Source organism: Pseudorasbora parva, chromosome 1 (assembly GCF_024679245.1).
Source record: "Pseudorasbora parva isolate DD20220531a chromosome 1, ASM2467924v1, whole genome shotgun sequence".
Lineage (NCBI taxonomy): Eukaryota > Metazoa > Chordata > Actinopteri > Cypriniformes > Gobionidae > Pseudorasbora > Pseudorasbora parva.
The window spans coordinates 54,210,346-54,225,931 of NC_090172.1; the positions used below are offsets into that span (position 1 = coordinate 54,210,346).

The window sequence follows — 15,586 nt, forward strand, 5'->3', positions numbered from 1 at the left end:
TACCGTAGAGGAAAATATCTCAATATACATCTCAATATATATATATGTTCCTCACCCATAAGACCTTCGTTCATCTTCAGAACACAGTTTAAGATATTTTATATTTAGTCCGACAACGTATCTAAGTGTATGCACACTATACTGTCCATGTCCAGAAAGGGAATAAAAACATCATCAAAGTAGTCCATATGTGACATCAGTTAGTTCATTAGAATCTCTTAAAGCATCGAAAATACATTTGGGTCCAAAAATAACAAAAACTACGACTTTATTCAGCATTGTCTTCTCTTCCTTGTTTGTGTTCAATCCTCAAATAAAGATTTGAATGGTTATGAATCAGCGTACTGATTCATAATTTGAATTGCGTGCCAAACTGCTGAAATCACGTGACACTGGCGATACGAATCATTGATTGATTCACTGATTCATAACCATTTGAATCTTTATTTGAGGATTGAACACAAACAAAGAAGAGAAGACAATGCTGAATAAAGTCGTAGTTTTTGATATTTTTGGACCCAAATGTATTTTCGGTGCTTCAAGAGATTCTAATTAACTAACTGATGTCCCATATGGACTACTTTGATGATGTTTTTATTCTCTTTCTAGACATGGACAGTATAGTGTGCATACACTTAGATACGCTGTCGGACTAAATATAAAATATCTTAAACTGTGTCTGAAGATGAACGGAGGTCTTACGGGTGAGGAACAACATTAGGGTGAGTCATTAATGACATCAATGTCAGTTTTGGGTGAACTAACCCTTTATCTTCAGTCATTTTTAAGGTAGATTGTAGTCATTCGGTGAGATTGTAGTTGTTGTTTTTTGTTTAAAGAAGTCTCTTCTGCATACCGGCTGCATTAATTTATTATTAAAAACAGTATTGGTATTGTGAATAATAATAAAAATACATTTGAAATAACCATTTTATATTTGAATATATTTTAAAAATGTATTTAATTCATAAATGTAAATTTAGAAGTCATTCTAATATTCTGAATTCCTGCCCAATAAACATTTGTTAATATCAATGTTAAAAACATTTGTTCTGCTTAATAATTTTGTAGAAAAGTTTTTCAGGATTTTTTGATGTATAGAAAGTTCAGAAGAACATGAATTAAGTTGAAATATATATATATATATATATATATATATATATATATATATATATATATATATATATATATATATATATATATATATATATATATATATTTTTTTTTTTTTTTTTACATTATAAATGTATTAACTTTTATTTTTGATTTTCGAGTTTAATGCGTACTTGTTATATCTTATTACAAATTATATATTACTGCCCCCAAAACGTTTTGACTGTTGGTGTTTTAAAAAGAGCTAGAGCTACACATTATTTTCTTTAACTTCTGTGCATTAAGAAATGCATATTTTTCACAAATATGGTCAAAATCACGATGAAGATCCCAGTCATATCAGCGGCCAAGTAAATAACTTTCTGTTGTGGGACATTAATAATGTAGGAATATGCCTGTGAAAACAATGGAATAGGGAACCGAACATTTGATTTAGTGTGCTCATGAATTATGTCATTGCCAAGATTTAAGACCACTGTCCTTTCAGCCAGTAAAACATCAAAAATGATATTGCAACTTTAAGACATTGATACAAATACCTGTAATGCAGTAAAAGGAATAGCAGATGAACTAGCTGATTTCTTATGACATGAAACGGTAGCGATTACATGGTGGTGACCTGGTTCAATCTGACACACAAATGTCACCTGTCAGCATTACTTCTCTTCTGTTGCTTGGAGGCATGTTTACCCTTACCTTCACTGTCTTCATCTCACCTTTAATCACATCTGACTCACTTAGCCCGCAAAACTTCAAAGCATCAACGTCTACACTTCTCCATTGACTTTGGTCATTGCTCTCCGTAAGGGCTTTGCCTTCTGTTTTAAGTAGAAATGACTGATGGGGGATTTGAGGGAACGCGTGTTTATTTCGATGGTACATACAGGGACTGAGGGTGCACCTGTTATTTCCCATCTAGGAAACGGATTCCTCACATGAGTAACCGCAATAATACCATCAGCCTTTATTTACTCATGAAACACTCCCCACATGCTCTTCAACCCCCATGTGGGAATGTGTTTGAGCCTACTGCCAGGCAGGCCTTTGATTGTGTGTGTGAAGCTTGCATCATATACAATAAAACAAAAATAGAAAAGCATACCTACTGTATTGTGTTGTTTATGTGGAAATGTATCATTATTACTTCATTTAATATGCTAAAACAAAACTAAAAGACGTATTTAATGTAATCTTTTCCTTTATTTTCCAAACAAACGTGATAATTTGGTCGTTTCCGCATTTTAATGCTCGTTGTGTTTTCCGCTTTCCCTAACTTGTAACGGGACGCGGGAATGTTTTTGGACAGCAAACAACACATGACTCTTTTCAAACCCATTCAGAGGGTTAATTTAAGCTCCCTCGGGGTCTCCCTCCTCCTGTCCCAGTGAAGGGGCTTTTCTGTGATGTCAGACGGGAGAATTCGAGCATTATTAGTGCTGAATAACTTGAATAAGGCACAATGGAGTTGGTTTGAATAGAGCGCGGAGCCGGAGAGACGCGGCGCTCAGTCTTCTCCAAGTCGCGGTGAATCCGAGTTGTTTTAACTTTGTTGATGGATGGATTTATAAGCAAGGTTTCTCCTCTCGTGTTGACAGATCTACACGGACTGGGCGAATCACTACTTGGCTAAGTCGGGACACAAGCGTCTGATTAAAGACCTGCAGCAGGATGTGAGCGATGGCGTGCTGCTGGCTGAGATCATCCAGGTTATCGGTGAGCGATTCACTTTCTATAACAGGCTAAAAGAATTGAGCCAAGATTTTCTGTGATTGATGTACATATTGCATACATTTCACTAATTATATAAAATGATATAATTAATATAATTTGCTCGCTAATCATTACTACTATTTATTTTTTGTAATTTCGACCGAAATAAGCATTGACTTATTGTTAAAAATAAAGACATCACAGAGTATTATGATGAATAAATGAATAATCTGTGAACAGTAGGCTACTCGTGAGTTTAAAGCATGCATTTATTACACCAAAAATATTGGATTTAGTAAACTATATAAGAAATGGATCACAAACTATTGCTTCTTTTATTTATTTATTTTGCTCATCTTGTGCTCAGTGTATCGATTTATTAGACTAAAATTAGATAATATTGGACTAAAATTACATAACAAAATTATAAAAATATTATATTTATACATAGCTTGTGACGTGAAATATATGCATTTATAATTTATCAGTCATCTTGAATTGTAAACATGCATTTTTCACTGACATTTAATTTATTAAATTATACTTAAAATGCATTTCAAACTAGTATGAATGTATGTATTTATTCATTTATTGTCTTTGTATTATTCAGAACAGTCTGAATTAACTATGCCTTTCAGTCACTAATATTTTAAGTTTGATCCATCATAATAGACTTAATTAAATATCCAGCCAATTGTAATAGTAGTTTTTAATGATTCAATACTATCTACATACTTCTGAGTGCTCAGTAAGAAAAATGTATCTCAACAACTATTGCCTACCTATTGGCATACCAAAATAGAGTTTTTCTTTACCTCTGTCCTCCAAAAAATGTTGCCAGAGCCAGAAAGCATTTGGTTACTTAACAGCAGAGAGAACAGTGTTGTGGGGTAAAGTGCCGGCGGTGTTATATGACTCATCATTGTGGTCATCCCACTTTGTCCTGTTTTTCTTTTCCTATCTCAAGGGAATGACACACTGGCCAGTTGAAGCTGAAATCCGACCTGCCTGGTCTGACAGACATAAATGCTCTAGGCAACCAATAACATGCTTCACATATTTACTTTTTTATATTAAAAGGAGCTGATGGAAATAAAATAAAAATATATAAAAATGTTTAATAGATATTTAGAGCTCAGACCAATTTACAGGGGATGATATGATGACTAATGCAATAAAATGAATGCAGGAGGACCAGTGTATAGTTTAGACCTGTGACGCTGACCTACTGATAAAATTGATTAAATAAGATTTTTGATGTTATATATTTTATTTGTTTTCCAAATTGTGATATTGAAGTCAAGTTGGAAAATGCCATGGTACTTACATATGATAATTAAATAATTAATAATATACATGTTACTTCAAAGAATATCATGGTATATGTTAAAAAAATACAAATTAAATAATGACTGAAATGGATTCTGAGGTCTAGAATATGTCAGCAGATGCCACCCTGATATTTGTAATATATATTTTGACATCTCATGCAGTGAAATGAATGCATTCTTAATTGTGTCTTATGTATTTTAAATAAAATAGTGATCAAATAGCATTGTAAAATAATGATTAAATAGCAAATTATTTAGAAGACATGGCAAACCAACTGGTAAATTGTGATGTTATATATTTAGGGCCCAAGCCCTGAAAGGGCGCAGAGCCCTATTGTTCTTCTAAGGATTATTAGGGCCCAAGCCCTGAAAGGGCGAAGAGCCCTATTGTTCTTCTAAGGATTATTATTATTATTATTATTATCTTTTCGCCTTTTGGGCATTTTTGGGGCCCTTCCCATGCTCGAAAACTCTTGAAACTTTGCACACGCATCAGAATGCGCGGCCAACAGGGTCTGGCAGAGGCCTTTGACCCGGGCGTGGCAGGGGGGCTCAACAGCGCCCCCTTGAAAAACTGGGTCTATATATTAAACACACTTGCACGTACATGTATGAAACTCGGTACACTTATAGATCTCATCGGGCCAAACAACTTCCGCACTCATAGTCATAAGCTTCGCCCAACAGGAAGTGAGCTATTATGGGTTGTTCGGAAAACACATGCTCTGGAATTTGCGATACTCCTCCTAGACGATTCACCCGATCAGCACCAAACTCGGTCAGCATGAAGTCAAGACACTGAGGATGCTAAATTGCGAGCAACTTTTTGAAACCTCAAACGGTTTGGCCGTGGCGAAGAGACAAATTTATGGCGAGAAAAGGGAAACAGGAAGTGTGTTATAACTTTTGCATACATTAATTCATTTTGATGAAACTTCAGCTGTGTGTTCGTTGTAAGAGGCCGATCACATGGATATGACTTTTGTGAGTCAAAGTTATAGCGCCACCAATTGGCAGCAGGAAGTGTGTCACTTTTGTCCAAAGTGGGGGGGTTAGTTTTATCTGCAGTCACCAAACTCGGTATATATATTGTACATTTCGAGCCGGACAACTTTCTAATTTACAGTCATTAGCTCTGACCAACAGGAAGTCAGATAATTTGGTTGGAAGATAACAAGAAGTGGCAAAGCGAGCTCTGAGTTTTTACCTTCTCCTCAAAAGCGATTCATTCAATCTCCTCCAAACTCGGACAACATGAAGTAAATATACAGAAGATGCTAAAATGCGAACGGTTATTGGATATCTCAAACGGTTTTCCCGTAGCAAAAGGCTAAAAAACACAAAATAGGGACACAAGTACCTGGTTCATAAATAAGGCTATACTCCCACCTGCTGGTTATTCTATATATCACACTGTGTTTTTTTTTTTTTTTTTTTTTCAACACATGCTCTCCCTTAAATGTCCAGTAGAGGGCAATATTGTATAAGTTTTCAAGCAAAAAACCTTGCCTCTGTGTGTGTGTGTGTGAATGGTTTTCTAGCCTGGTGGGGACTTAAACCTGAATGCACACAGACTCATGGGGACTTCCCAATGGGTACAAAAGCTTATAAATCACACATAATGAGTTCTTTTGAAAAGGTGAAAATGCAGAAAGTTGTGTAATGGGTAGGTTTAGGGGTAGGAGCAGTGTAGGAGGACAGAATTAATGTTTTGTACAGCATAAAAACCATTACGTCTATGGTGAGTCCCCAGAAAGATAGTGAACCAGATATGAGTGTGTGTGTGTGTGTGTGTGTGTGTGTGTGTGTGTGTGTGTGTGTGTGTGTGAGTGTGTGTGTGTGTGTGTGTGTGTGTGTGGCTGTGTGTGTGTGGCTGTGTGTGTGTGTGTGTGTGTGTGTGTGTGTGTGTGTGTGTGTGTGTGTGTGTGTGAGAGAGAGAGAGACACTTTTCTGTCTAAAAAGATTATCTCTCAATGCTTTGGCCTGCATTAAAGGATTAAACATATTATTCTGGGTTTGAATAAAAAAATAAATGTATAAAACCAGTTTATTTGTAGGGCATTGACAATATTGTTTTATATAATTAGTTAAATAATTGTGTTACTACAAATAATTATAATTAAAAATATATAAATATAACAAAAATTACCCCCCCTCTCCCTCTCTCAGGATCACTCTCTCTCTCTCTCTGTGTGTGTGTGTGTGTGTGTGTGTGTGTGTGTGTGTGTGTGTGTGTGTGTGGAGGGGGTCTCTCTCACTCTGTGTGTGTGTCACCTTGTCTCTTGTTTTTTCATAATTTAACCCTTTCATTTCATAGGCTATCACAAATATCTATCACTTTATTGTGAAAAATAAGTAAAACTAAAACATATATTATATCTTTAATTAAATACTGGTCTTCTGAACTTACAAAATTTTGAGCTGCAAAAAATACATTTGCTTATAATTGAAAGTGATGTCCTAATACTTTTAATTGTTTTCTATAACATGGGCTTTAAAGAAGGTCATGTGCTGTGTTTGCAAAGATCACGTATGACACCTCTTTAAACTAATTATTTATTGATAAAATTCAAATGAATTAAAAAATAAAATTTCACATGATTTTATAAAAGTGGCTGTTTATAATAAACTTCCATAAATTATATGCACGCATATTACTCTTACCTGACACTGATATTAAAATATCAATGATATTAAATTATATTATGATATTAAAATCATTGTTGCGGTCTCTGTGATTTGGCTTAATTTATTTTTAAGAGAAGTGTAAGGATAATACAACTTCAGCATTTGGACAGTATTCTGCACTCATTTTGAAATTGACATTTGACATCACCTGTCATAAAATTAAAGAATAAAATGTAATTGATCTCAGAGATGTGACTGTTGTGGTTCCTGGTCATAGCAGCACCAGTTGCTGCAGTTAATGAGGTGAATTCAAATTACTTTGACATAGTCCCTTTATTTATTTTTTCCCATATTAAATGCCTATTGGCCTGCTGTGCACAGTTAAGCTGATGCCACCGGGGTGGCGGTGCCCCCGGCTTGGGCCCGTCATCGCTGCTCGCAGCTTTAATTATTATTAGGGCCCAAGCCCTGAAAGGGCGCAGAGCCCTATTGTTCTTCTAAGGACAATTTAGCTTTTTCGACTATTCGGGCACTTTCGGGGCCCTTATCATGCTCGAAAACTCTTGAAACTTTGCACACGCATCGGAATCTGCGGCCATCAGGGCCGGGCTGAGGCTGGTACCTGGGCGTGGCAGGGGGGCTCGACAGCGCCCCCTAAAGTGGGGTCTGAAAACGTGGTCTATAAATCAAACACACTTGCACGCACATGTATGAAACTCGGTACACATATAGAGCTCATCGGGCCGAACAACTTTCGTGCTCTAAGTTATGTGTCAGCCCAACAGGAAGTGAGCTATTATGGGTTGTTCGGAAAACGCATGCTCTGGAATTTGCGATACTCCTCCTAGACGATTCACCCGATCAGCACCAAACTCGGTCAGCATGAAGTCAAGACACTGAGGATGCTAAATTGCGAGCAACTTTTTGATATCTCAAACGGTTAGGCTGTGGCGAGGAGACGAATTTATGGCGAGAAAAGGGAAACAGGAAGTGTGTTATAACTTCTGCATTCATTAATTCATTTTGATGAAACTTCAGCTGTGTGTTCGTTGTAAGAGGCTGATCACATGGATATGACTTTTGTGAGTCAAAGTTATAGTGCCACCAACTGGCAGCAGGAAGTGTGTCACTTTCAAAATGCTTTGAAATCACCATCTTATTTTTACCCGATATACTTCAAACTTCATCAGTATAATGTCAAACCATAGCAGATATAAAGCTGGTAAGCACTTCCTGATATTGTATATACTGTTGCCACGGCAACACATCAAACTATAACATTCTTTTTCGCTCCTTTTGAGATTCTTAAAATGCTTCAAATTACATGAAACTCAATACACACATCAGACATGCTGTCCAGTAGATATGGTCAAAGACTTAAAAACGGGCATGGTGGAGGAGCTCAGTAGCGCCATCTTTTAACAAAAGTAATGCAATCTTTTGTCAAAAGTGGGGGGGTTAGTTTTATCTTCAGTCACCAAACTCTGTATATATATTGTTCTCTTTGAGCCGAACAACTTTCTAATTTACAGTCATTAGCTCCGACGAACAGGAACTCAGATATTTAAGGCTTAAGGTGTGAGGACCTTATTGTAATTGCTAAAACCATCATTTTTCTTTTCCCAAATGAATTACATTTTTGAGGGCCTAAACACGCATGAAAACTCATGAAACTTTGCACACGCATCAGAAGTGGTGAAAACATACATCTGATATGGGTTTCAGAATTAGGTGTGGCAAAATGGTTCGATAGCGCCACCTACAAAATTTAAATTAAGCGTCATTCGCGCTACGTTTCATGTATGAGTATGAAAATTCAGTAGACGCATTCAGCAGCCCAATACCTACAAAAAAGACCCAAGGCGCAAAATCTGAAAAACCAACAGGAAGTGAGATATTTTGAATTTTCTTCGGCAACACATCAAACTATAACATTCTTTTTCGCTGCTTTTGAGACTCTTAAAATGCTTCAAATTACATGAAACTCAACACACACATCAGACATGCTGTCCAGTAGATATGGGCAAAGACTTAAAATCGGGCATGGTGGAGGAGCTCAGTAGCGCCATCTTTTGACAAAAGTAATGCAATCTTTTGTCAAAAGTGGGGGGGTTAGTTTTATCTTCAGTCACCAAACTCTGTATATATATTGTTCTCTTTGAGCTGAACAACTTTCTAATTTACAGTCATTAGCTCCGACGAACAGGAACTCAGATATTTAGGGCTTAAGGTGTGAGGACCTTATTGTAATTGCTAAAACCATAATTTTTCTTTTCCCAAATGAATTACATTGTTGAGGGCCTAAACATGCATGAAAACTCATGAAACTTTGCACACGCATCAGAAGTGGTGAAAACATACATCTGATATGGGTTTCAGAATTAGGTGTGGCAAAATGGTTCGATAGCGCCACCTACAAAATTTAAATTAAGCGTCATTCACGCTACGTTTCATGTATGAGTATGAAAATTCAGTAGACGCATTCAGCAGCCCAATACCTACAAAAAAGACCCAAGGCGCCAAATCTGAAAAACCAACAGGAAGTGAGATATTTTGAATTTTCTTTGGTAAATTGGTGCAGTTTTTGCCATTGCCAGACGTTGTATTTTAACAAATTCCTCCTAGAGATTTAATCATATCAACATCGTATTTGCACAGTCTAATCTAAAGGCCTTTGTGGTGTTAAATTGGGAAGATCTTGAGTTTTCCCTGAAGGGTGTGTCTGTGGCGGCCTCACAAATGTTGATGTTTCGCCATGACACAGGAATTTGTTGTACCTCAGGCATACAATGTCCGATCTGCCTCAAACTTCACATGTTTGACAAGAGTCCTGGCCTGAAGACATCTACATTCCAATATTCAGTCAAAGTTATAGCGCCACCAACTGGCAGTAGGATGTGTCACTTTTTGAAAAAAAATTAAATCACTGTCTTACTTTCACCCGATTTACTTCAAACTTCATCAGTATAATGTGAAAACATGACAGATATAGACATACGAATGGATTCCTGATATTTTATAAACTGTTGCTATGGCAAAGTGTCATTTTAATTAATAAATAATTAATGATAATTAATTAATAATGATTAATTAATCAAATAATTTTTTGGGTGTTTTTGAGACTTAGCATGCTTGAAATTGTGTGTGTGTGTGTGTGTGTGTGTGTGTGTGTGTGTGTGTGTGTGTGTGTGTGTGTTTGTGTGTGTGTGCGCGTGCGCGTGTTTTCTATACATGGGCTTTACAGAAGGTCATTCTGTTTTTGAAAAGACACATGTCTTAAAATTAATTATTTACTGATAAAAATCAAATTGATTTAAAAAGTAAATTTCACATGATTTTCTAGTTTATAAGTTGTCTGGGTATCACCAGACCAAGCTCAATTTAAGATGTGATCAATGAGCATTATTTGAATGACTCTGTATGCAATTGGATAGTCAACTAAACAGACTACTAAACTCGCCAATAGCGTGCCAGGTGAATAAGTTAGTCTGTGATTTGTTCCCGCAAAAGTGTAACAGAAGCAGTAGAAATGAATGTACAGGTTTTCAGACTGTGTTGCAGGGCGAAGTCAAATCGCTGGCAGATCAGGCTGGGTTTACCCAGTCAGTCTAAGTAAATTTTATAATAAAGTTTATAATAAACTTCCCTAAAATTTAGACGCGCATCTTACTCTTACCTGACACTAATATTAAAATTATTGCTGCAGTTTCTGTGATTTGGCTCCAATTGGTAATTTTGTAATTAACATTTTTTTATTGGATGCTACAAATATTGAAATGAAAGCATGCTTAATTGCATAAGATTGTAAATAGCTAAGGTAGGTCAAAAACACATGTAGAGAAGTGTTAGGATAATACAATATCACCATTCGGACGGTATTCTGCGCTCATTTAAAATCGATGTGACATCATCTGACATGAAACTGATTCATTAAATTGAATTGATCTCATAGATGTGACTGTTGTGGTTCGTAGTCATAGCAGCACCAACTGCTGCAGTTAATGTGGTGAATCCAACTTCATTTGTAAGGCACTAACAATATAGTTTTATATAATTCGTTTAACAATTGTGTTAATAAAATAAAAAGACCATGAATTAAATACTGGCCTTCTGGACTTACAAAATTTTGAGCTGCAAAAGATAACTTTGCACATATTTGAAAATTACCTATTATATCATATTACATTAGAATTCATCTATATTTAAATTCCAGGGTGTGGCTTGTGGTCATAGCGGCACCAGCTGCTGCGGTAAATGTGGCATATTTGAGCGATTTTAAAATACTCTCCTGTTTAAATGCATATTGCCTGTCTTGCACAATTTGCCTGAAGCCACCGGGGTGGTGGTGCCACCGGCTTGGGCCCGTCATCGCTGCTCGCAGCTTTAATTATATATTATTATTTTTTTTACCGACTATTTGGGCATTTTTGGAGCCCTTCCCATGCTCGAAAACTCTTGAAACTTTGCACACGCATCAGAATGCGCGGCCATCAGGGCCGGGCTGAGGCTGGGACCCGGGCGTTGCAGGGGGGCTCGACAGCGCCCCCTAAAGTGGGCTCTGAAAACGTGGTCTATAAATCAAACACACTTGCACGTACATATATGAAACTCGGTACACATATAGAGCTCATCGGGCCGAACAACTTTCGTGCTCTGAGTTATGCGTCAGCCCAACAGGAAGTGAGCTATTATGGGTTGTTCGGAAAACGCATGCTCTGGAATTTGCAATACTCCTCCTAGACTATTCACCCGATCAGCACCAAACTCGGTCAGCATGAAGTCAAGACACTGAGGATGCTAAATTGCGAGCAACTTTTTGATATCTCAAACGGTTAGGCCGTGGCGAAGAGACGAATTTATGGCGAGAAAAAGGAAACAGGAAGTGTGTTATAACTTTTGCATACATTAATTCATTTTGATGAAACTTCAGCTGTGTGTTCGTTGTAAGAGGCCGATCACATGGATATGACTTTTGTGAGACAAAGTTATAGCGCCACCAACTGGCAGCAGGAAGTGTGTCACTTTCAAAATTGCTTTAAATCCCCATCTTATTTTCACCCGATTTACTTCAAACTTCATCAGTATAATGTCAAAACATGGCAGATATAGACATATGAATGGATTCCTGATTCTAGAAAAACTGTTGTCATGGCAACGTGTCAAAGTCTAATAATCTTTTTTGGTGTTTTTGAGACACTTCACATGCTTGAAATTGCATGAAACTCAACACACACATCAGACATGCTGTCCAGAAGATGCAAGCAAAGATTCAGAAACGGGCGTGGTAGAGGGGCTCAGTAGCGCCATCTTTTGTCCAAAGCGGGGGGTTAGTTTTATCTACAGTCACCAAACTCGGTATATATATTGTACATTTCGAGCCGGACAACTTTCTAATTTAAAGTCATTAGCTCTGACCAACAGGAAGTCAGATAATTTGGTTGGAAGATAACAAGAAGTCGAAAGCGAGCTCTGAGTTTTTACCTTCTCCTCAAAAGCGATTCATTCAATCTCCTCCAAACTCGGACAACATGAAGTAAATATACAGAAGATGCTAAAATGCGAACGGTTATTGGATATCTCAAACGGTTTTCCCGTAGCAAAAGCCTAAAAAACACAAAAAAAGCACACAAGTGCCTGGTTCATAAATAAGGCTATACTCCCACCTGCTGGTTATTCTATATATCACACTGTTTTTTTTGTGTTTTTTTTCAACACTTATGCTCTCCCTTAAATGACAAGTAGAGGGCAATATTGTATAAGTTTTCAAGCAAAAAACTTGCCTCTGTGTGTGTGTGAGAATGGTTTTCTAGGCTGGTGGGGACTTAAACCTGAATGCACACAGACTCATGGGACTTCCCAATGGGTACAAAAGCTTGTAAATCAGTCAGAATGAGTTCTTTTGAAAAGGTGAAAATGCAGAAAGTTTTGTGTGATGGGTAGGTTTTGGGGTAGGAGCAGTGTAGGAGGACAGAATATGGTTTGTACAGCATAAAAACCATTATGCCTATGGTGAGTCCCCAAATAGATAGTGAACCAGACATGTGTGTGTGTGTGTGTGTGTGTGTGTGTGTGTGTGTGTGTGTGTGTGTGTGTGTGTGTGTTCTTTTTTCTAGCCTGGTGGGGACTTCAACCTGAATGCACACAGACTCATGGGGATATGTGTCATTGATTTCTACAGTGTGTGTGTGTGTGTGTGTGTGGGGGGGGGGGGGGGGGGTTGTTGTGGATGGGGGATGGTGGATGGGCTTAACTGATAAGAGTTGCCTGCAGCATTCTTCAGCATTACTACTGTGTGTGCGTGTTCTTTTTTCTAGCCTGGTGGGGACTTCAACCTGAATGCACACAGACTCATTGGGACACGTGTCACTGATTTCTACAGTGTGTGTGTGTCTGTGTGTGTGTGTCTGTGTGTCTGTGTGTGTGTGTGTGTGTGTGTGTGTGTGTGTGTGTGTGTGTGTGTGTGTGTGTGTGTGTGTGTGTGAGAGAGAGAGCCACTCTTCTGTCTAAAAAGATTACCTCTCAATGCTGTGCTTTGGCCTGCATTAAAGGATTAAACATATTATTCTGGGTTTGAATAAAAAAATTAATGTATAAAACCAGTTTATTTGTAGGGCACTGACAATATTGTTTTATATAATTAGTTAAATAATTGTGTTAATACAAATAATTATTAATAAAAATATATAAATATTTAAAAAAACATTACTAACAAAAGAAAAAACACATTTAATTGTCTTTAAAAAGAAAAGGAAAAAAAAGTAGTGTGTGTAACTTAAAAAAATGAGAAGATTAATGCCTTTTGTTTAAGGACAAAAATGAGAACCAATGAGCTACCGGCATATAGAATAACCAGAAGGTGGGAGTGTTGCCTTATTTAGTAACCAGGTTGGATATGTCCTAGGGAACACTGTTTTGAAGATAAAACTATTGTTGTTATTGCAAAACAGTGTTTTCAGACAGTGAAATAAAAACAATGTTCTCTCACTGTTTAGATTTTGTGTCTGTCCTTACCCCCCCCCCCCCCCACTCTCCCTCTCTCAGGATCACTCTGTGTGTGTGTGGAGGGGGTCTCTCTCACTCTGTGTATGTCGCCTTGTTTCTTGTTTTTCATAATTTAACCCTTTCATATCAAAAGCTATCAGCAATATCTATCACTTTATTGTGAAAAATAAGTTTTAAAAAATGTATTATACATATATATAACACTGGTCTTCTGAACTTACAATATTTTGAGTTGCAAAAAATACATTTGCACATAATTGAAAGTGATATCCTAATACTTTTAATTGTTTTCTATAACATGGGCTTTAAAGAAGGTCATGTGCTGTGTTTGCAAAGATCACGTATGACACCTCTTTAAACTAATTATTTATTGATAAAATTCAAATGGATAAAAAAAATATAATTTCACATGATCTTATAAAAGTGGCTGTTTATAATAAACTTCTATAAATTTTATGCACGCATATTACTCTTACCTGACACTGATATTAAAATCATTGTTGCAGTCTCTGTGATTTGGCTTAATTTATTTTTAAGAGAAGTGTAAGGATAATACAACTTCAGCATTTGGACAGTATTCTGCATTCATTTTGAAATTGACATTTGACATCACCTGACATAATATTAAAGAATAAAATGTAATTGATCTCAGAGATGTGAGTGTTGTGGTTCCTGGTCATAGCAGCACCAGTTGCTGCATATAATGAGGTGAATTCAAATGACTTTGACATAGTCCCTTTATTTATTTTTTCCCATATTAAATGCCTATTGCCTGCTGTGCACAGTTAAGCTGATGCCACCGGGGTGGCGGTGCCCCCGGCTTGGGCCCGTCATCGCTGCTCGCAGCTTTAATATTATTTTAATTTCCAAATTTTGATATTAAAGTGAAATTGGAAAATAACGTGGTAAAAAAAACATCATGGTACATGTAAAAAATAAACAAATTACTATACTATACTAATTTAACAACATTATAAAATGATGATTAAAAAACTAATTGTGTCAAAGCCACCCAAATGGTTCCCCTGTAGTCCCAGAGTCCCTGCACTGAGCACTGAGACAGACCGTCTCAGATGTCTCTGTCTTCCATGCTTACTCACCTGACATCTTACACATTCCCGACACATTTTTCCCACAGCGCAGGAGGTAAAGTGATTCCTGCAGGCATGTAGCTGTCATTGTAAGCGTGTGTGCAGTTGTCAGCTGTGAGCGAACGGCCCTGTTTCAGCTGCCATGGGGTGAGGGGGGTGGGGCCGGGCCTGGCCCGCCGGGATGCAGGGTGGAGAGCAGTCACCCTCAGGAAAGCCCCGAAGCAGTCGCATCCCAGCAGGCCTTGCCACACAGTTGCTCAAGCTGGATCTAGTTTCCACATTAGGGGTCAAAAATCCGTCCAGCACAGACTCAGAAAGGACATACTGCGCTTCAGGCTTACAATTAAGGAAATCTGCCAACATGTTTTCTTTCGTAAATTAATTTGTCCGTATTTCTCTGTTTTTCCGGATACCGCAGCGAATGAGAAGATTGAGGACATTAATGGATGCCCCAAGAGTCGTTCTCAGATGGTAAGGACTTGCTTTATTGTCTTTAGTGTTGTTTTTAGTGATGGTGTGATTTTGACAATTGGAGTATATGTGCATTAAAAGACAATATTATATCAGTCCAGGGAAACACTAATACACTGAACCTTCAGAAACACTTTCTCACAGCATGCTTGGCTTACAGTATGGACTTGCACTTTAATACTGTTATTTTTGCTTCTCTTGCGGTCTTTCTTTATAAACATCTGGGGGTAGTTTGGCAGA

General features: G+C 37.3%; 1 protein-coding gene across 7 annotated transcripts in view; it reads left to right on the forward strand.

Annotated features, from left to right (window-relative positions):
- nav2a (neuron navigator 2a) overlaps positions 1-15,586 on the forward strand; it is a 267,454-nt gene that overhangs the window by 170,890 nt on the left and 80,978 nt on the right. For all 7 annotated transcript variants that reach the window (XM_067445210.1, XM_067445212.1, XM_067445214.1 and 4 more), the window contains 2 exons: positions 2,709-2,826; positions 15,294-15,346. In XM_067445210.1, coding sequence (XP_067301311.1) covers positions 2,709-2,826; positions 15,294-15,346 — 171 coding nt within the window. The remainder of the gene's footprint in view (positions 1-2,708; positions 2,827-15,293; positions 15,347-15,586) is intronic.